The following is a 21,674-nucleotide window of genomic DNA, read 5'->3' as shown; positions in this document are numbered from 1 at the left end:
TGTCAACATTTTTTCTTAATATGCTTTTCCATATTACATCTTGTAAATGATCCCATTCTCCTTCAATTTCACTCCTTTTTATCTGTTTTGTTGCTCTGATACAGTTAAGTCCATTCCCAGAAACCTTCTTGTTTAAAATTTGCCGGGAGTGCTGCTGTAGGTGGAGGGAACAGGGGGTACTTTTGTAACGTTCCTCATGCTGGCACCTATCAAAAGGTCTTGTTTGCTGAGCAAACCAGCAGTTTATGGCTTGTCAGTAGCTGTGCTTGGGAGCATGGGGGGGGTCACAGAATGTGCTAACGGACCTGCTCTGATCTCCAAGGACACAGCAGTTGAACAGAAGGGAAAGGCTGAATCTGGCCTACAAGAGAGGTCACCAGAAAGTCATAGCTTACAGTCCAAGCTGCTCATTTCTTGAAGATTTTTTTCCTTATTGGATTTTAATTTTCTTCTGAAGCTCCTAACAGGCTTTCTCATATTGGGCTTGCATTACATCACGTTGTGAGGTGTATATCATTCTCGTTTAGCTCTCAGATGGATTTATTCAAGGTGATCCAGGGTTGACTGATCTGACAAACCACCCAGGTGTGCTGGTTCTCAAGGCAGGGCTGTGAGCCACTGGGCATCCCCAAGCGCTCTGCTCCGAGGCATGTCTTGTGTGGGGAATCCTCCTCTTGTGACCCGGGAGCTCACCGTGCCAGGTATGGGGACCGGAGAGCCAACTCTGGTGAGCTTACAGTTAATACACCCCCTCTGAAGGCATTTCCTCAGCTTCTGTGCCTTGGTAATTTTTGAGACACTTGATGCTTTCTCCTTCCACGTCCTACCTGTTCACTGATCTGCTCGTTGCTCTTGAAATTCGTTCCTCTTGTTCTATTTTGCACAGTTGGTGGAAGAGTGGTTTTCACTGGGTTGACTTTCTTGGACCAGATGAACTTGCCCACCTGCAGGGCATGATGTGAGATTTGCTTGCTCAGTTGGGTATTCTTCTAGCCACGTTATGGTGGAAGGTCCTTTTTTGGCAGAGAAGAAGCGGCGATAGATTGTTGGGCTCTTAATGCAGCTAAAGGTGTTGGTTGGAAGTTGAGAGTTAGTAGAGCGGCAATGAGAGAATGAGAGCAGGCTGAAAGAAATGCTCCTGTTCACGGTGGAGTTTCAGGGGATCACCACTGCCTGCCTTAAGATTATCCTCCCCGAGGTTTGGGGGAGTGTAGCAGTCCAAAACCTCCAACAGGTCTGAAAGATGAATGACTGAATTAGCGATGGTATCGATCCCCGTCTGGAAGCGTTTGGAAGAGCCTTAGGAATGGCGCAACTTTCCCCTGAGGTTAGAATTAACTTGGGGTACGTTAGGTCACATTGCTGTAGTCAGCAAGATCCTCGTGCGAACAGTGTTGCTGCTTCATAAACTTTGTGCGCGGCAATGAGAACTACAAATGATCTTTTTTTTTTTTTAAAGGAAATGTTCTTGTTCTGAAACTTTATGGACTTATTTTCATGGTGGGATGCCTCGCTGCCTGTATTTATGTTATAAAGAGCTTGCCAGATCAGTAGTGGGAATTAATTTTTCTGTTTTCCTAGTTATGGCTGGGGCACCTTTTTATTAAAGCTGGAGCTGTGGAACACAAGAAGAATAAATTGCCTGGGGAGGGTTTCTTTAAGGAAATTCAATATCTTAATTAGCAGTAATTAGAAATTACTGTAGTGAGACTGTGAAAGAAAAAGTAAGGCTACAATTGAATTACAAACTCTACCCGAACTGCTTACTGTTTGGCAAGATCTGAAACAAAAGGTGAAATCTAAGGCTCCCGCGGATGCAGTGACGTGATTCCAGAGTGTCTGTTCAGAAGGAGACTTAGTTTTAAATAGGCGAGCCATGTCCAGTTAAGGAGTGTTGACTCGACTCTAAGTTGAATAAGACACCCACACAGCACAGGTTTCCTGTATCTTGCGTTTTTTCAAGTGAGAACACCGCGTTGCCTTTCAGTATGGAATTGGATTAGGGATGCCCGTTTCATGTACTCGAACCCGCACCGGTGGAAGCGTGGGGTTTGATCAGGTTGCGCGCACCCTGTGGTCTGTGTGCCCCCGGCAGCAGCCGGGCGTGCGGCGGGGAGCGAACGCGCGAGGTGCCTTGGGGCAGACCCACGCGGCAGCGCTGCAGATTCAGCCGCTGCCTCAACTGCTGCTGGCTTTTTCAGAGCGCAGGTGAGCTTTCTGCCAAATCTCGTGTTAACGCTGTGACAGTGGCTAAACTCATTCCTGTCTTTGCAGTGGCTGAGATGAAGAGTGGCCTCATTTCGATGAGGAAATGGTGGTTGCAAATGAAATCGTCTGTCGAGGCATAATCACAGGGGCATTACCACAGCGTTGCAATGTGTGCCTTGCTGCTTTGTTTTCATTGAAAGTTTGAAAATGGAAACCGCGAAACTAAGGCAAAGGTGGTTTGTATTTTACGCCAGAAGCCAGAGGTAATAAGTAACCTTATTATGTGCCTTTTGGGTGCACGTTATAGTGCAGTGCAGATTATATATAGCCCAGATATGTGCAACCCGCAGTCCTCTCCTGCAGGCCTTAGGCTGAGGATGGAGAGTTCGGTTTCTGACGCATCCAAACAAGCCCACTCTTGTGCTTCACGGCAGACAGCTATAAGCAGAGGACTGAGTTCGTGTTTTCAGTAGCATTTGTCAGGTTAAAACGGATTTTGTTCATTAGATGCAGTTTTTCTTGGGAGGTCCTGTTAGGTTGTAAAAGCAGCTCTTGCTACTTCAAAAGCTGTAGGCTTGCTCGGAAACGGTGAAAGCCTTTTCGCTGAATCAGTGCTGTGTGCGGTGCTGAGACCTAATGAATGTGATGATTATCTCTGATCGGTCTTTTGTGGCAGAGGTGTGAGATTCGTCATTGGTCTTCGTACAAATTCAAGAGGGCTGGAAAATAATTGTTAAAATTGGGACGGGAAAAATGTAACTTCCTGCGTACAGTCGAGTGCAAGTTGGCAGGTGCGTTTATTGCTATCGTGAGGTTGCTATCGTGAGTCTGCTTGCTTTGCTTTCCAGCATGGGATCTTGGCTTCGGACAAGCTGTCCCATGCTTTCAGGCTGCTGCAGTTTCTTCGCCCTGGCATCAGTAATCCTCTCATTTCTAATGGTGTCCATGGTTCTGTATGGATAGAGTTGGTTAGAGGTTTTTTGAGTAAACAGAAATGCCCCGCGAGGTGTGGTACAAGCACAAACTGTTGTATGAGCAGGTATGTACTGATCACAAAGGAATTTTAATTTCTGACAAGCCCTATTGTACTGAAATCGCTTGTGCAGAAAGACACGATGGAGGCATGCCAGTTCCGGAGCTGAAACAAGTGTGGTGCTGCTGGGGCTGGGATTTCACAGGACCTGCAAGCTGACCTTTAGTTGCTTTTGGAAGGGAGACCTTCTGCAGCCTCATGTCTACCATGTTTTCTCCCTGCAAAAAAAGCTGGGGTTAGTGTTTTTGTGACTGCAACAAGCTGGAAAAGATCTGTCTGAAAATGAAATCTTTTATTGGTGGCCTGCGTTTAGGGTGGTTTAAGGCAGTCAGGCTGGCTTCAGAGTTTCAATCTGAAATGCTCAGTGTTCAGTATGTTGTGGTTGTGTTTTTCCTTTAGGAAAAAAGGCATCTCAAGACTGTCTGTTCTTAATATTCACAGGCCTGAGCAATAGGGACCGCACTCCTGAATGCTTTCCCTTTACACTAGTGTAACCCTCGCCGAAAGGTGACTTGGACTGTAGACATTTCCCGATCTCCCGCGTGCTTCCTATTTCCGCACTAATTAATTTATGCAGACCTTGCTCTGCTGCAGAGATCGGGCTGTGGTCTGGGCTTGCAGAGGCTCAGCTGGTATTTTGCAGGTAGCTGGGGATGCTCTGGTGCTCTGCTGGCTCGAGCAGCAATAACATTATTCCTAATGCAGGATTTATGTGGTCAAGAATTCTGTTTGTCATCTTGTGCTTTTTTCGAAAGAGGGAGGAATAGAAAGTACAGTTTAGATTTTGGGCAAATGAGCCCTGTGCTTCAAATATTGATTGGTTTTTCTTGCAGTAAGTATGCTGAAGCAGGTGCTGGTGGAGCTGGTTCATTTTCTTAAGTCCCACTGTGCAAAAATGAGTTGGGTATTTGAATAACTGGGATCGTCTGTGGAAACTACTCTAGAAATACATCGGTTCTTTTCCTTCTCTCCTTTTGGTGTGCCCAGGCTTTTGTGGGTAATAGCAAAATGTGTGAAATGCATTCTTCAGTATAAACATTTATTAATGCTCACGTTTTGAGGGTTCGTATGTGTTGATAGATGAAATGGTGTGTTTTGGTCTTGTGGGTGCCTAGAGTATCTTTAATATTCTGGTTTTAATTATATCAAACTTGGTCCTCTGGCTTTTTTAAAAATTTTGACCATGGGTTTCTTCTAGTTCTCCCCTCTGATCTCCGCAAACGGGCTACTTTGTTCACTCTGTTATAATTAAATGTACGTCTTCCTCTGTTGAAGATTTCTGCAGTAGAACTGCTTTTTGGCTGTTACTGTGGTGGGGACTTTTGAGTGTTGTGGCTCAAGTGTTAGGTGTTGAGCCTTCTTGCTGAGCCAAGCAAAGATCTTGTCTTTTATGAAACTCTTCCAAGCTGAAACCTGCATTGCTAAATGTTGGGCGGACAGCTGGTGAAATAGAGTTTTGAGAGGATGGGGTACTAAATACCAGCTGCACACAGACATGTGGCAACCTGCAGGTGATGAGTGCATCTGTCAAGCCTTCTAGGGAAAAACTTCCACAGCTACTCAACAGCAGAGGTAGAGTTTTACAGTCTAGCTGTCAGTCAGGAATCCAGATGGTAAATCACCTCTTGTTCTTGGTGATTTAGGGCTTCCATCTTTTGGGAGGTCGATCAAGGAATAGCCATGCCTTACTACCTCCCTTTGGATGCTTTTACTCCTGTGTCAGCTTCGACGCTAATAAGAACAGGAGCCCTGTTGCAGGTGCATTATCTCTGCACGAATTGCCCATTCTGCTTTAATTTTACCCTCTGCTTTTTATGAGGAAGATAATTTTGGTAGAGGCAAGCCCTTCAGCTGCTTCAAGGACAGTGAGTAGGGAAGCTGGTTTGCTATATTCATACTGCAGGTTTTTTCCCCTGCGTGCATCGACACCTCCAGAGTGGTTGATCAGCTGCCAAAAGGTCTGGAGGCAAATTAAGTGTTTACCATACTGATAGCTAAATAGAAATAGCATTTATCACTGGGAGCTGGCATAGAATCATGCTGTGTTCATCTCTGTGCCATGCTTTCCTGTAGGCTGCTGGCTTTTTGTTTAAGGTTTGGTAAATATGGCTCATTCAGTGAACTGAAACACCTGGGAGAGGCTGTAGGTGGCTTTTCGAGACTTTGTGTGATCTGTTTCAAGTAGAACTTTAAAAAAAACTTGCTTGTTATCTGAGTAAGGTGTCAGGGTGCTACTGTGGGAGCCCTATATAAGGTAGGAGTTTCTAGGAAATGGAGTATTGCAAGTTCTCATTTGGGTTTGAATTGCTTTATAAATAAGTTAATCCCCTCTTGAAGAGGGGGAGACTGAGGCACAGATGGACAAAGAGCCTTTTCCAGGGTCAAATGTGCTGGTCAGTAGCAGAGCTGTGAGTGAAGGGGGGTCTGGAGTCTCGTTTCAGTGTCCTGCACAACGTGTTGATGAGTATTTTTAAGGTTTACTTTGCAAGCAGACCCACTCACCTACCACATCTCGCAGCCACAGAGGATGCAGCTTCCTTCCCTTTTCCGTTCCTCTCTGGTAATGTTATATTACTGTGCCACCCACAGGCAGCTACCACGCTGCTGAAAAATATTGGCTGTTTGCATAGGGATCCAGTTATCAAATGTTAGATCTGTGATGAAAAGCTGCTGGTTTCATTTGCTGTAGCATCGAGATTTCACAAACCTGGTTATTCTAGTGTTCTGTTTAAAGTGCATTTATAGCTGTTGGAGTATTTGCTGATTTTTTTTCCTCCCGTCTGTTTCCATGGGATGTTTGTCACTTCTTCTGCAGCACCCTTTCTTTGTGCTAAACAGCTGCTGTATTCCTACTCAACAGCAGTTGCTTTCCAGCAAGTGAAGAAATGCAAGCCGTGTTCTGGTCTGAAGTGTTGGGATGCTTGGGAAGAGAGAGGAACTGCAGGGCTGTTAATTATTGGTGCGCCCCATTCATCGGCGTGTTGCCAGATTAGGCTGTGAGAACAACTTGGTTTAATCTGTGTCGTTTTACTGAGGGGGGAACATGCTGATTCACCCCCAGGATGCACGGGAGTTGCACCGCTCTGTGCGTGGTTTGTGCAGAACAAACTGGGTCAGCAGAGGCTGCTTGGAGGATTTTGAAACCAGCGCACTCGTTTGTAGCAAATGATGTTCAAACCGTGATAACTGAGGGACAGGAGCAAAACCCAAGATTTTTAGGTGGAGTCCATTTGTTGTTAGATGAAGTCAGAAAACCAGACCAGCGCTTTGGCTTCCACTGACCTGAAGAAGGGCTTGTGCATCTCTCTTCCCCTCTGTACTGCTCGGTCCAACAAGAGGTTAACTTTACTTTCACACCTTGTCTTGTAATTTCTGCATTTGGCACGGTTGATCTGTTTAGGTTTTTTTAAGAATTTCCCTTGTGATATTTAAACCCTTGTCTATGTACCCGTGCTATAAGCCGCCCCTTGGGAGAACTGTTCTGTGCTGTTGAGTTATTATGCTTTGTAGAACAGAATTTTAATAGTGTTTACCACACTCTTAATCTTATGCTGGCGGATAAATTGAGTTACTTTAGCCCTTCCCCTGGGGACTTCATGGGGCTTCACGGACAGCCTACCCATAGCATTAGGTGGAGTTATCTCAGCTTTCCAAAAATCTGCTCATCTGTCTTCCTGGAATGAGTAATTGATTGGTGAAAGAATAAAACACTGATATTTTTTAATTGCATTTATAAAAAGGGATGGACGACAAGATCTGATGGGGCAGTTGGAAAGCTTTTGCTGTGAGTCCAGCCCTTCAGAAACATCTACAGCTCAGTTTGCTGCGCTGAGAAGCGTCCTTCTGATGGCTCGGCTCAACCATTCGAGCAAAAATTGGCAAGGCAGGGGTGAAAACTCGGAACCTCCCCGGATAACCTGCATGTTGCAGAGCAGGCTGCTCGGTGCCTGGCCTCAGTCTCCCAGCTAGCCTTATTCTTGGTGTCCGCTTTTTCTTGTTATAATTGTGAGCTCTTGCAGGCAGGAGCAGTCCCTCACTAGGCTCATCTGTCATCTGGTCCGGCGGGGACCGGCTCTGGATTTGGGCTTCTGGGTGCTGCTGCAGTAATATGTTTTAAAAATGGTGTAAAGCGAAGGACTGAACTAGCATAATGAATTAGAATATTGTGTATTGGCTGTTACTAGCACCATATCAGGTCAAAATAAATTATGTTCTAGGAGGTTGTCAAGTGAGTTTGGTTTCGTTTCATGGGTATGTCACTTGAGCGCTCGGCAATGGTCTGTATTAACGCAGGACCTTGTTCCTCAGGCTATCCGTGTTTGGTAACACTTCCCCATCCCTCTCCCTCCAACTGACGGGTGCAGTTCAGGACTGTTATAGGAACAGCCTTTCTCTCCCCCACATGCTTTTTTCCCGAGACAGCCTCCGGTTTTGTCTCTCATTACAGTAAGAGCCCTGTAGTAGCTGCCCAGCTGCTGTCACGTCCCTCTCTGGAACGGTGATTTAGAGCTGAGCCAGCATGGAAACTGGCTTTCCATGCTTAAGGCAAGCCTGTTAGCAGGCGCTGTGGAGAAGTAATGTGCCACTTCTGCTTGGAAGAGTTGTCAGTTTAGTTAGTTGGGAAAAACAACCAACACTGGCTTGGTTTTAGTCGGACTTTTGGAAGCATCCCTTGGCCTTTTGAAGGAAGCTGCTCAGTGTTCCTGGAGGGGATGAGTAGTCCCAGATCAGAAGCGCCTGTGAGGACAGAGCGGTACAGCTAATGAGCTTCACCGCGGAGGAAGCGAAAGCATAATGTTCAGGAGGTCTGGGTAAAGGTTGCTGGAAATGAGGCCATGAAAAAGTGGGTATGCAGGTAATCAGTAAAGCTCGTAGCTGAACTCTGTGGATTGCCTGAGGCTGGAAAAAACAGTGGCACCTTAGTGTGGCAGCTTCGTGGTGGCTTAGTGTTTGGAGTTGGGGCTGTCAGGTCCTGTCCTTCCCAACCCACTGTGTGCTCCTCTGAAGGTGCTTAGTTTGCATCTAGGTCAGCTTTGACTGCTTCCCGGGCGGCTGGATCAGTGCTGGCGTGAGGAAGGGGTGGGAAGGCATGGGAGGATGTCCAGAGTCAGGGCTTCGGTCGGTGTGGGCTGCTCTGGGACCGTACGCTCAGGAGGATGCAACGGGGCTGAGCACGTGGGCAGAGTTGGGAGAGATGAAATTCCCTGCTTCAGCAGAGAGCATGTGAAGACTGAAGGAACAGGGTAGAAAACAGCGTAGAAAGTACTACAGCATGGCCGCAGAGCAGTCATTTTCTATTGTGTGTGGATTAGCTGCCTCGCTGGAAAAAAGCCATCACCTTGCTGCTGAGAGTTCAGAGACGGGTCAATGGAACAAGAATATATTCTTAGATTGGTATGAAGAGCTGGGGGGAAAGCGAAGTGTTTGAACCAACAAGCCAGACAAAGGCTGTGCTTCTGCTTGCTGCGATGCTGAGCAGCAGCAAGGGGCAGGCAGCAGGGCTGCAAAGCGGGGTGTCCCGGCGCGGTGAAAGGAGTTGTGCTGCGCCGGTAACGGGCGGCTCTCTGGTGGCAGAGGGATTTCACACAGCTGTCAGGCCCAGGGAATGTCTGAGCACTCTGAGGACATGAATATTCAGAGGAGCTGTAGCTTGTGTCATACTAAAGGAAATGCAAAATCCAAGTTCTCTCAAGCTTACGTACCTGGGAAACGCCTGACAGCAGAGGATAAAAGTAATTTTCTCTTCTGCGGGGCAGGTTATCTCAAGCTGGCTGTTGCAGAATACAGCTTCCCAATTAGCCGGTCCTAGTTAATGCTGGCAGCAGGATCTGCACTACTTAATCCATGGCTTTGGTGAGAAAGTGCCTGTTTCTTAGCGCCGGCAGAGACGTGCGCTCCTGCTTTGGCAGCCTCGTGGAAGCACTGGGAGTCCTGACTCTGCTCCCTCTTGCTCTAACCTGGCATCACATTATTTTGCTCTGATGTGTCTTTTATGCTTGTTCTATTAATAAACAGACGATGGTAGATTTAGAGTTTTGCTCAGAAGGATCCCTCCCCACCCAGGCTGAGGTGCTTCCAGCCATGCTGTCAGGCGATGACAGATGTCCTTGGTGGGCACAGTGAGTGTCCAGCAGCGACGGGGCTGCCGGGATTAGTATTCCAGGCACAAATGTGCCCCTTGTCATATGCAAAGCTCAGCGCAGCCTGTGCAGGAATGCCCTTGAAAGGCAAATTAAACCGAACTCCCTGGCGGCTCTGGGGGAGTAGGAGGGTTGCTGTCATCTGTGCTGAGGTTCAAGTAGGTTTTGAGGTGTCTGCTTGTGTTTCTCTTCTGCTTTCCCCTTCCCAGAAAGGCTTACTGAAAGGGCCGGCAGGGAGATCTTAACCTGCAAAGGCCCTGGACAGCAGAGTTGCTACTAACTGGGGGTTTGGGTTTGTGTGAAGGTGCTGACTTGATAATGGTCTTTGTAAGAAATCGTTATGGCTCTTCTGCCTTCAGTGGGGAAGCATTTGTTCTAGTTTTTGCAAATGGTGTCCTTGATGCCGCTTTTAGAATAGACACACCACGTGGACGTCCCAAGCGGTGCATGCAAAATGCACGTGAAATTTAACTGCATTCTAAGTGTTAATGGATTAAGTTGGGGGGATTCCGAGGGTGTTTCCCAAGTAACCTCGTGGTAATCTGCCTCTAAAATGGACATGTGATGTTCTTGGGCAACGGACTTGCTGCCCACAAGTCTGCACAGATAGTGCTTCTCTTTGCTAAGCTGTTTAAATGCTGCAATTGCCAAAAATGTTTTGTGAGTTTAATGGCTTTGTCGAGGTGTTGTTCCCATCTGAGAATATCGCTGCAGTGGTATTCTAGCTGCAGCAGAGAGAAGTAGCCTGGAGCATGGTTGTGTGATCAAAAGAAGTGTTTCGCCCACACGGTTCAGCAAAGCAAAGCTTGAAAGCCCTGCTGGCAATAGCTTGTTCAGGCGCACCTCCAAAGATGGTGTGGTAGGGTTATCTCCTCGGACACTGCAGCCCTGTGATGCTCCAGTGCTGTTGTGCAAGCTGAGCGTGTGCTGTGAAGTCAGCAAATCATCAGGTGGAGGTGATCCATCAGATCTGATGTTGCATTACAGCCAACAAACTGCACTTCGCTGCTGGGAGTTAAGGTGATGAGCTGTCCTAGACTTCGTGGTGAAGGGCTAGGCTGAAATGGGCTAGGCTGAAATGGGCTACGCGTAAAAACTAACTTTGACTTCTCAGCACTGGAGACAAGCTTATTTTGTAGCTCTCACGATCACCCCATGCTGTGCCTGTTGACATTTCCTATTGTAGTTGTCTTAGTTTGAGCTGCAGTCTCTTTAGGACAGAAGCTCTTTTTTTGTTTCTAAAATGCTGAGTATGTTTTTACTGTGCTATGTAATATATCAGAATCAAGATGTCTCCTGATTTCCCCAAACTTAGTTCCCCTTGCACCTCATTTTAGAACTCTCTCCAGAAAAAAGCTGGGTTTGCCACTAAAATCCTAGTTCCTCCTTCTTGTCTTTTCCCCAGTGTGTTCAGAACTGCCTTGATGATGTGTGACATCTGAAATACTTCCTATGCACGTGTTATTCTGCCTTTGCTAGATAAGCATTAGCTGTTCCCCTTCTACAGCTGACACAAGCCTTCTTGAAGAGGCAGACGTGGGTGGTTTTCCCTGGGAACAAACATTTGATGCTTTGTAATTATTACACCTTAATTTTGTTTCCCCGTTCTTTCTGACACAGCGTGTGTGTGATTAGAGGCTAGTGATTTCTTCAGAGGGGTGAAGATACCACAAGCTCTCGTTCCTAGTTTGCTGGGGCAGGGTCTCTGCTCTAGGCTCCCTCCTTGCTGGTTATGTGTAGACTGAGCAGAGCTGATAGAGAAGTGAAACTAAACCTGGGTTTTGGTCACACTTGGAATTTTAATTTGTGTCAATTTTGTTTCCTGTTTTTGTAGGAATTGCTCAGAAAGCTAGTGTTCAAGAGGAATGGAAGAGAACGCTGGTAAGTACACTCTTAGACATCTTACCATGGGTTGTGGACCTGTCTTCTCCTTGGTTAAGCATGATAAAGAGCTGTATCACTTTAAACTTCATTACTTCAATTCAAATGTAGAAGACGATTAGAAAATAAGCTAGTTTGGCAGATGCATCAGTTGCAACTGGACTGCGCTAATGGTGTGGACCAGATCTGATTAAAGTGGTGGTGTATGTCTGGAAGATCTTTTTTTTTGAAATGTCCCGTCTGTGAAACCTGGAGTACAAGTCTGTTGGATATCCCAGGCTCTTGAAAACAAATAATATCCTGTTTCTTAATAGGTAGGAGGCGAGCTGGTATCCCACAATTGAGCTGGTATGAGATTTGAACAAGGCACATGGCAAGCCATAAAGGGTCAGCTCACGGTAGCTCCTCACTTCTCTTTCTGTATCTATTTCTCTTGGCTGCTCTGTCTTGCAGAGGATTTGGGATTTTTTTTTTATTAAAAAAAATCTGGCTTTACAGCTCTTGCTTTAGGCGCTGTGTACTGCTTGCCCTGAGGCAAGCAAACTCATTGCTGTTAGGTTTAAGTGATGCTTATGGCTGCAACTAAAACTGGTATATTTTTGGCTTAGAGATTGCCTTGAATGTTTTTTCCATCTGTTTGCCTAAAATGGCTGTAGAAGACACTAGCTAAACGGCCATTTTTTCCTTCCCATTGAAATGAGATTTGTGTGAAAGCTCTTGCCAGCACCATGGGAAGCCAATCTCCATGAAGCATATTGACCTTGCATCTTGTGGACCATGACGTTGCAGTTGGTGACTCGTAACTCGTAGTGAAGTACAACTCTGTGATCATAAAGATTATTTCTAGATTATTCCTATGCAGCTAGGTGACGCCATCCTTAACTTGAGAATCGATGTGCTTGTCAGCAGTGCGGTGTGCTTGGCGTGGCAGATGTACCGGGCCTGCCTGCTGAAGGCCAGTTTTTTGACTTCATGCTAAGCTGGTCTGTTGGAACCCAATGGCCCGGTTGGAACAGCTACGAGCCAAGTGTACATGCATAAAAACACGTCATGCTTCTAATCCTGGTGGCAAGAATTGCCACTGTGCCCTCTAATTTGTTAGCCTGTAAGGTGCACATTTAATTTGTGGTGATTGCTTTCCCTTATGATTTGCTCGTGGCAAACTAATCCCAAATGATGACTTATGGAGGGGGAGGATGGGTAGAGTGAGTGTGGCACTGGCAGCTGATGTTGAAGCAGTGGCTCTGGAAATGACAGCTCCCTGCTCAACCCCAGGACAAAGCACAGACAGCAGCAGGGCGAGTTTTTCCATCTCTCCAGCCTGCATTAATGGGATGGCTTTGAGCAACACTGTGAGCTCTGCTTATTCACCAGGACTTGGCCTCTGCTGGGACTGCCAGCAGCCAGCTGTGTTCACATCACAAGGCCTTCTGTCCCTTTTTACGTGCAGTTGGAACTCCATTTTTGGGTAGGTCAGTGAGCCGTGGCGTTGGAGCCCGTTGACGTTACAGAGAACTTTGACTCCTGATTTGAGCAGCGCTGGTGCCCTGGGACATGAAGGACCTTATGTTCTGTTTGCATTTTGCCAACTTAAGTAAAATTACCTCCCCTTTCCCTCTGAACAAATTCAGCTGTGCAAGTTTAGAATGGAGTATCTGTACCTAATCTTTGCACGCACAGACACCCCACACAGCTGGTTGTGAAGCTTTACGTGTTGCCGCCTTAGTGCTGGGAGCTAAGAGCCCCATATTAAAGGCAGAGTAAGCAGATGGGTCTTTTATTATTATTTCCTTAAAATTACTTTGCTTTTAAGGATGCTCATTCTCCAAGTGCTGCTAAGCTCAGGACTCCTGGGTTGTTCCCCGCACTGAGACTGGAGATGAGGTAAGGCGGAGCTGCGTGCAGGAGCTGAGCTGAAGTCGATGCCCTTTGTTCCCTCAAAGCCTGGTGCTTTTTGATGTATTGCTGTCCTTAACTGGTTGTATATTAACTGCATTCACAATGCTGCATGGCTGGCTTTTGTTTTAACTGCATTGGCGCGTGTTCAGAGTTGGTGTGCTTCGAATGGCCACTGGGACTGCACGGTGAAACATAAATCCTTTTTAGCTGTCAGGCTTCACTGGCCATGGGTGGGTGGGGGAGCCCTCCTTGGCTGGCTGCCCTGGCTAATTAAAAACGAAATTTGCTGTTGTCTTCAGATTTTAATTCATGCTCATCCCTGAAGACTACTGGAAGCATGGTCTCCAGGCAGCTGCAGTGAAGTTTCAGAGCTTGTCTATACGCAGTTATTTTAGAACAGGTATGCAACTTAAAATTTGCTCTCAACCCTACCCTGAGTTGTTTTTCAAGTGTAGAGAAGAATATACAGAAACTTATTGCAAGCCTTGGGCCGTGGCCCTGAGCAAGTGACTAGTTGAAGCTGCCACGCGTCAGCTATCTGCAGTAATTCGGAGGTGCGTATGTTGTAGTTAGGGCAGCGTCAGATGACTGGAAAACGAAGCCTAATGCAAAACCGAATTACTTCGCTATAGGCTGTGCCTGTGTGACTGGCCTTGGCTTAACGAGTGCATAAACTGCTCAAGCCGCAGTAACTTGTGTAGCTTGTCAGCCCGAGCCCTCAGCTACTGGCTTGTGCTGTGAAACCTACTGGAGATGGGAGAAGTTTTGAAGCGGTGGGAAGCCGCAAGGTTCAGTGTAGGAGCTGAGAGGTGGTGGCGATGGGTTGTGCCTCGGTGTGAGGCTGGGGCACAGCCCCACGTAGTCTGTGCTGGAGGGGGAGTGCTGGCCCGAGTCGTCAGCGGGGCCGTGAGGCAGGTGGGAGGACGGAGGTTAGTGAGAGGAATAAATGAAATCTAAATATACACATGTTGCCAGGCTGAGTTTCCCTGCTTTCCAAGGTCCCACCTACACAAGTGATCTGTTGAGGGGAAGTGTCGCTGGAATACCTTTCCCCTCTTCAGATCCTTCCTGTGGTGCGGGTGAAGGATCACGCTCGATTTTCAGAAGCTATTTCCGCTGTTCCATCTAGTGCCCCCGCTGTTGCTGCCCAGACCCCCTCCCAAAGACCAGTCACTTGCCTTAGCATGATATCAGCTAGGCTCGGCCCTTTTTCTTAGTCAAGGGATTGTTGTCTTATCTAGCATTTCATCTGCCTGTAAGCCTGAAAGATCTTAAAAAGCAAAATATTGAAGAAGTGGGAGCTTTGTGCTTGGCAGGGCAAGCCTCGCCTTGTGCCTGTGGTTCCTTGAAAGCCCTGCTTGGCGTTGGGTTGACCTAACGTGGAAGCAGGCCTGCAGTTCACTTGCCCAGTAACGTTTGAGCTAATCATTCACGAATAGCTGCGGAGGGAGCATGGCAATGCCTTTCTTCATGGCAAGTGTTTGCTCTTGGGTCCTTTGACCTCCTGTACTTTACTGCTCTGTTCGCAGTGTCTGCTTGTGGCTACGCGCTTCCTCTGCAGGTGTTGGGATCTGAACCTTTTAGGAGCTACACTAAAAGGTTTAAATCTCTGTGGGACAACTGTGAAGCATTTTGGGAAAATGAGTGAAGTAGCCTTTGCACACACAGGCTCTTACCAAAAGCTGCTTTTTTAGAATAGCACTTGAAATACTAAGTTTATGGATGCTTTAAGAATCTTCTGCGGTTATTTCTCTATTCAAGGCTGACTTTCATCCCCTTTGACTTTCATTCCCTTTATCTCCTGCTGTGCTACTTTTTTCCAATTCTTTTCCTACTAAAAATAGGAAAAACTCTTCGAGTCCTTAACCTTCGTGCAAACAAGGAAGTAATTTGTTTTAGCATCTATGCTGACTCCTGGGCTACAGCCTCATAAGGAAACCAGTGTGATAGGAATCTGCTGCTTTTGGAGACTTGAACTCCAAATATAGGCTGAGTAGAGGAAATAGCTAGAAATGTGAGTAGTTGCTTCTTATGCCACCAGCTCTGCTACTTGTTCCTGGCAGGATGTATGGCTGGCTATCCGATTCCCATTTTTATCCCTAAAAATGAGAGCAATACCTTCAGAGGCTCAGAGGTTCAAAACCATTATGGAAATGAGTGCACAGTCATCACATGTGTGTAGGTAACAGAATTTTTAGATCACTTCTGGTTCAAAGCGTGTCTGTAGAAGCAATACCTTTTCGCGTACATCCACTGCTGCCAACTTCCCAGCAGCCCTGCTGTCTCAAAGGAAGTCTGAGATCAAAAAGACATATCGAGCTGTTCCAGGGCCAGATTGTCCGAGCAGGTTCTGGCATTGCTGCCTTTTACAAGACTAATGGAGATGGACGCAATGGTACAGGTGCAATGACCGTGACCTGTCCCAGAGAGGCTTTAATCACTGGCGTCCATCAGCCTGCTGCCTTGGGATCTGAAAGTAGCACTTTGTTTTCATATGGCTGCTGGCTGATGCGTGGGACGTGTGTGGGATCCCTCTTGCACCCTGCCAGGACCCCTTGCTGCTGCTCTTTACCAGAGCCCACCAAGCTCGGCATCGCCGCTGGGTAGGCACCGTGTACAAGTAGAAGAGAGCAGAACACTACAGATGTACAGTCTGTTACGAGAAAACAAAACCTGCCCAGGAAAACCAGTTTTCTGCTTCAAAGGTGTCTGCCAAGTGACTTTCTTCTCACTATTCCTTTGTATTTAAGGAGCCTTTTGTGTTTAGCAGCAGTGAAAGCTGAGAAAGCAGCTGCTGGGGTGTAAAATGTGTTGCTTGTAGGTGGTTAGTTTGAACCGAAGGAGAGAGATCGTGAGTTCCCACTTGTGCCTCTGGAGTGGATGGGAGACCGGCGGCAGAGACAAGGACTTTGCAGGGACCACAGCTGCCAGATGGAGCTGCCTGTGTGCGAAGAAGGTCTCCACTTGCACCTCCCTCTGATCTGATGGTAGCTGCCACAGGGTGTCAGGGTTGAGGAGGAAATAACGTGCTGCTCTCAATGTCTTCTGTTCCTCAGAAACCTAACAAGGCTTTAGATCTCTAGGATGGTCATTCTGGTACTTTCGGTAACACACTTCAGAAAGGTCCCAGTAGGGGCAGGAAGGGACAGGGTGAGGTGCAGGACACACTGTTTAGGTCTTTGTATTTGTTGAAGAACTCGGATGAAGGGCCAGCCTCTGATTCAGAGGTTCTTCAGCTTGCTGCCGGTGCTCGGGACTGGCCGGGTGGGGAATCCCCGTTTGATGACTTAAGTTTCAACTGGAAATCAGCTGCTGTGAGGCTGCTGCCAGGACAGGCATTTAACTTAACCATTCAGCAGCATTTAGGGAAGGCTTGTCGTACGTGCACTTCTATGTTGAACTCAAGTGTTTTGACGATGTGGCTCTTAGTTTAAACTAGGCTGCTGGAGATGGCATTCGTTGTTTTCTGGTTTTGATCTGCAGAGTCGATTGTAGACCATCGCAGTGCTAAGAGTGCTTCCCTGTCATGCAGCTCGGAAGGCTGCCGGAGAAGAATGGTTAGTGCTAACTACCCAGTGGAAATCTCTTTATGTCTGTTCCAGAACAAAGGAACAGGTTTTTCTTCCAGGAAGACACAGAAGCTGCGATTCCCTTACGAGATCCCGTATATTATGTATACAGCAATATAACTGCTTTGTGCAGTACAATAGAAGAGAGTCAAAGTGCCTGAGATCAAACATTTAATTACAGTTGATGTACGCTGATTTGGAAGCACACAGAAAGGCAAAATCCTACTGTTCCTTAGTCAGATTTACCAGAGGGTTGAACTGATGGCGGTGGAGGCTGTTCGGCTTCTAAACAAGGTGCAGCACAGAACACTTGCTTACCTACGTGAAAGCGTTACTGTAAATAAGTCGAGCACACTCGGCAAGTTAGCAGAATACTTTGGGGCATTATCCTGACAGCTTTTGTTCTTAAATTTGTGACAGAAGTTCTAGTTTTTAGTGTATTTAACGTGCTGGGTGCTGTCAGGGTGCTTGGGGCAGTTAATGGGGTGCTGCTGCTGCTGTTCTGCCTGCTGTATTTGCAAGTGATTCAGGTCAGCTCTCCATCTACTGGTTGGTGGGGCGTTTAGGAAAATAGATACCCAATAATTCCTCCATGAACAAGCCCCTTGTGATCTGAGTAGGTGTCTGAACTCTGGCTGCCTTTCCCTCCTGCTCTACAAACCAAGTGTTTTACAGAGATTATTTGCTGACCTGCCAGAGACCTTGTAATTCTGTGGGACCCCATTTCAAGTGACTTTTAAAGCTGTTGCAGTAAATGGCCGTGCGGTTTCTACAGATGGCTCTGCCTGGAGAAAAGCGGAGGTTAATTTTGCTGGTTTTGTGGTTTAGTGGCTAAGCTGTGGATGTGCTGGGAATGAGATGCTTTGGCCTCCAGGCTGGCTGGAGCAAGATAGTAGCAAAGGCTGATGTTGAGTGAGAAATGTTGTATCCGCTGAAGTGCTTCGTGATTGAATTGAACGATCTTGTTCCTTGTATTAAGAGGTAAGACCTTGTAGGACATGTAATCAATCCTCTGGATAATTCGGGCTGACTCACTGTAAAATAGGGAGTGCGGAATTACTGTGGTTCAGTAAGTAGGGCATGGAGCGAGAGGGTCGGATTTCGAGAATTTCTAGTTTTCATTTTCAACTTGTTGGACCTTAAATTCACCTTGCTCTCTGGAACATTGCTGCCTGTAAATTCTGTCAAGGGATTTTATTAGCTGATTTTATTGGGGTTAGGGGTAGAAGAGGAGCCTGCCTGGAACCAGAGGTAAGCGGGTTTGGTATAAATGAAGTGATTTTTGTTGTTACTGTTAGTTCATACGGCAGCAATGTGTCCAGGCCGAATGGCAACCCTGGCTTTTTAAAAACAAAATACTGAATGTTCTCATTAATGTTGCTGCCCTTGTGAGTTGTAAATAGTGTTAGCTGAGCCATGGGCTGAACAAAGCCGCCTCTGGCCCCGCTGGGCTGCAGGGCTGGTGCTGCTCTGCAGTCCGGTTGCTAACAGTTGCATGCTGTCACTGCTGACGTCACCGCTTTATCTGTTTCTTTCTCATTTGTCTTGAAAAGGAGCCTGGCTCTGATTTCTGAAGGTGTCTTTTGTCTCCTAAAACGCTTGAATGTAATGAGAAACCAGAGGTCTGGTATGGCTTTTTTACAGGTTGGACCAATCCAGCTGTGATGGGATGAGTGATAACCACGACTTGGTTAGGAAGAATATTGCTCTTGAACCCAGCCTGGTTTTGTCTTGCTTTGTGAAACACAGATTTTAAGATTTCCAAAGGACTTTCCAGCTGGGTTACAATAAATTTGTATTCTCTTGGACATTAAAAATAATATTTCTAGGAGTTACTAAATTCCACCTAAAGGTCTGTGTAGCCTGTTGGTACTCAGGGTGTTCTGCTTCTGAGCTGAGCTTTGCAGATTCAGGATCTGCAATGGATCCTGGTGCCTATCAGAGCTTGTCTTATGGCTGTGTAAGATAAAGCTTTGTACAGCGGTGTAACTCAGCTGTCCGGTTTCCTTGCAGGGCCTCAGTCCTTTTGTCAGCATCTTCCATTTCAGCCTGGAAACCTGCTTTTATCTCGGGTGTACCGGGCATCACTGCTGCTACCCGAGGAGGTCACCAAGTGGTCGCTGGAGAAATCCAGAGATGGAAATAGGAACAAATCGTGCTAAAGTCATGTAAAGAGGCCAGAAGGGTGCAGAGATCTGTATCTGAGACAGCACCTCGCCTGCGAGGCTTCTCTCATGGGATGAATACGGATGCTTGCTGCAAGGCAGGCAAATTCCTCTCCCTGCCTGTCATGGCGATGGACAGGACCCTGTGTCATCCCTCGTGAGGGACCCCTCCATCCGGCTCAGCAACGTGCCCCCATCACTCCCCTCCTGCGGTGGCCCGGTGCTGAGGCGGGAGGTTTTGTGCCAGGCGGTGTATCCCCGACACAAGCCCTGACCCCCGCAAACCCCTGGGTGGTGGTGGGGGCCTGGCCAAGGCTCTGGGGTGCGGCTGCCGGGGGCAGGTGGCACCAGGCTGGGGGGTGGGGGGACGGGCGCGAGGGCATGGCGGGGACCCCGCTCCTGCAGCGGGGTGCTGCCTGCCCTGGCTTCACCCCTGAGAGGTGGAGAATTGCGTGCCTGCAACCCCTGCCAGGGCGCTTTCCTGTAAAAGCTGCGTTTCTGTAGGGCACACCACCCTGCTCTCGCAGGTCGGGGGTTCCCCCTCTTTTCTGGGGGGCGTGGAGGGGGGGGAGAAATGAACCATGAAGGTGGAGCTAAGCTGTGGCCATGGATGTCGACTTTCACAGGCGGCGAGCCAGCAGGACGCTGTGAAGTGGGGGTGACTCGGCAGCAAGCTGCAATTGAATCGGGTTAGGGGCAAAATAATAAGGGTGGCCTAATTGCTGTAGGCATCCAAACAAAACCCTCCCCCTGTGCTTGAAAAAGTGGAATTTAATAACTTTCCACGCTCCATATAAGAATCCCGTAGAATAACACAGCCCGGTTCCTGTGGTTCTCTCCCACGGGCTAGGAAATGGCTCTGTGTACTGTTTGCTTTGTATTGTTTTCCCTTTACTTCCCCAGCACGGCTGCAGTAAGGGACTCGTTTCTAAAGCTAGGTGAACAGTGAGTCATTGCTTGGCAAGGAAAATAAGTCCTGAAGACTTGGCGGTGGTGATCCTTGCTGGACGGATCTGCTGGTTGCTCTGTTCTCAAAGGGTAGATCAACACCCTCCCCATCTCAGGAGAAGGTAGAGCGAGGCAGACATCCAAGGCTGACCCTTGATCGTTGAGAGACCTATAAGCAGCCTCTGCCATGATTTTCATTGAAATTCAACCGAAATGTTGACAAAGCTGCCCCCACCCCCTCCCCAGCCCTTTGATCTTAACATTAAATCTTGGAGATGTTAGTGGTGATTAGGAAAGTAAACATTGTCCCTTCCTGGAGGCAAGGCAGAAGCTTGTTCTGCTCGAGCATTGTGCGTTGCAGGGGTTAAGTTACATTTTGCTTTGGGGAGGAAAGGAAAATATCTCCAAGTAATTAACTTAAGATGCTGATGCTAATGAATGGGCGTTCAAAGCAGGGGCTGGTGGGGGGGGTTGATGGGAATCCCCTGTCGAATCAATGACATTAGGGCCTTAGGAGTGATTCTGCAATTATTAGGCTGAAATGATGTTGAACATGAAGTTAATCCTGTTATCTCACAAATACTGAGCAAACTGCTTGCTCTGGATGACTCTGTAATGGGATTACACCAGTCGGTCTGGCACCCTCTACACTCCCTATCTCAGGGCTTTTTCTAATTTTCCTGTTCAGGATAAAATATTGATCAGTCTTCTAAGAGTTAATTTAGGGAGGTGGTGCCTGGGGCACTGTTTTCCTGTGGTGCTGGATTTTTTTTGAAAGATTAGTTTGATAATGAGCACCCTGTTGCCTTATGAAGCCATTCACTCCTCCACAGCAAAGATCCCTTGAGCCCATCCCTAAATAATGTTTAGGAAAAGAACTGAAGAACAAGGACAAGTATAAAAGGAGACTTCCCTTCGTCATGCCTTCCTGGCATCAAGAATCTGCAGTTGAGTGAGTTCCTGTGCTGGACACCGTTCCCGGGACATCATATTTGCAGAGTGTTATCATTTCTGGTTTGAAAGCGTAATTTTGCATCCGTGAGAGTCTGTAGCAATTGTTCTAAACAAAAGTAATGGCTGGGGTTTTTAAAAGGATTGTCTTGAGTTTATTTTTAAGCAGTTTGATAAATTGCAAGGTAACCAATGTCAGGAAAACACAAGAATCGCAACGATCGTGTAGGGAGGAGAGAGAAAAGCCCTAATGCCTGTTCAGCCACTTGCTGATGTTCATTATAGACGTGACTGCTTTCCCGTCGGGCCCAGAGACCTCCAAGTTTCAGTGGCTCGGCTTTTACACAGGGTTTGTCATGAGCTGGATCGAGGGCATTGTCGCTGCCAGGTCAAGTTATGGTTGCAGCAGGGCAAAACGTAGCGACTTACGGTTCTGTGGCTGTGGACAGAAATCAGACTACCGCGTACCGTGGGAGAGGTAAGGACCTACACCCTGGTGAGAATTGGAATTTGAGTCTCAAAGTCAGGGAAAACATCTTTTTTTTCCTCTACCCTGTAGCCAGAGGCTCGATTAACAATGAACCAGGCCTCTTTCAGCATCACTAAAGAAGTGATTTCTACAACACCCGCTAAATGAGCAGATGTTCTTGTGCCAAACCAGAAATTTCCATAAATGTGGGAAAGTTCCGTTAAAGGGTCAGTTAGCTTTTAGTTTCCAAGCTTTGATATTTTTTTTAAAGGCTGATCTGAATCTTGGTAAGAGCAGATTTTTTTGGTGACGTTTTCTTCTTTTCTGCTCCTTTGATGAAGGTATGAATTGCTTTGGAAGCTTTGAGGAACTCCCTTACAGCAGAAATGGGCTTCAGCGTTGCTAATGGCT

At 47.1% G+C, this 21,674-nt stretch overlaps 1 protein-coding gene across 6 annotated transcripts in view; it reads left to right on the top strand.

Annotated features, from left to right (window-relative positions):
• Positions 1–21,674, top strand: part of PHACTR4 (phosphatase and actin regulator 4) — a 68,524-nt gene that overhangs the window by 13,789 nt on the left and 33,061 nt on the right. For 4 of the 6 annotated variants that reach the window (XM_075114866.1, XM_075114867.1, XM_075114868.1 and 1 more), the window contains one exon: positions 11,216–11,262. In XM_075114866.1, the coding sequence (XP_074970967.1) occupies positions 11,247–11,262 (16 nt within the window). In that variant the 5' untranslated portion in view covers positions 11,216–11,246. Of the gene's footprint in view, positions 1–9,636; positions 10,402–11,215; positions 11,263–13,075; positions 13,147–21,674 lie in introns of those variants that run through there. The other 2 variants (XM_075114871.1, XM_075114870.1) reach the window with 2 other exon arrangements.

Source organism: Phalacrocorax aristotelis, chromosome 20 (assembly GCF_949628215.1).
Source record: "Phalacrocorax aristotelis chromosome 20, bGulAri2.1, whole genome shotgun sequence".
NCBI classification, from domain to species: Eukaryota; Metazoa; Chordata; class Aves; order Suliformes; family Phalacrocoracidae; genus Phalacrocorax; species Phalacrocorax aristotelis.
This window is presented reverse-complemented; position numbering and strand designations above follow the sequence as displayed.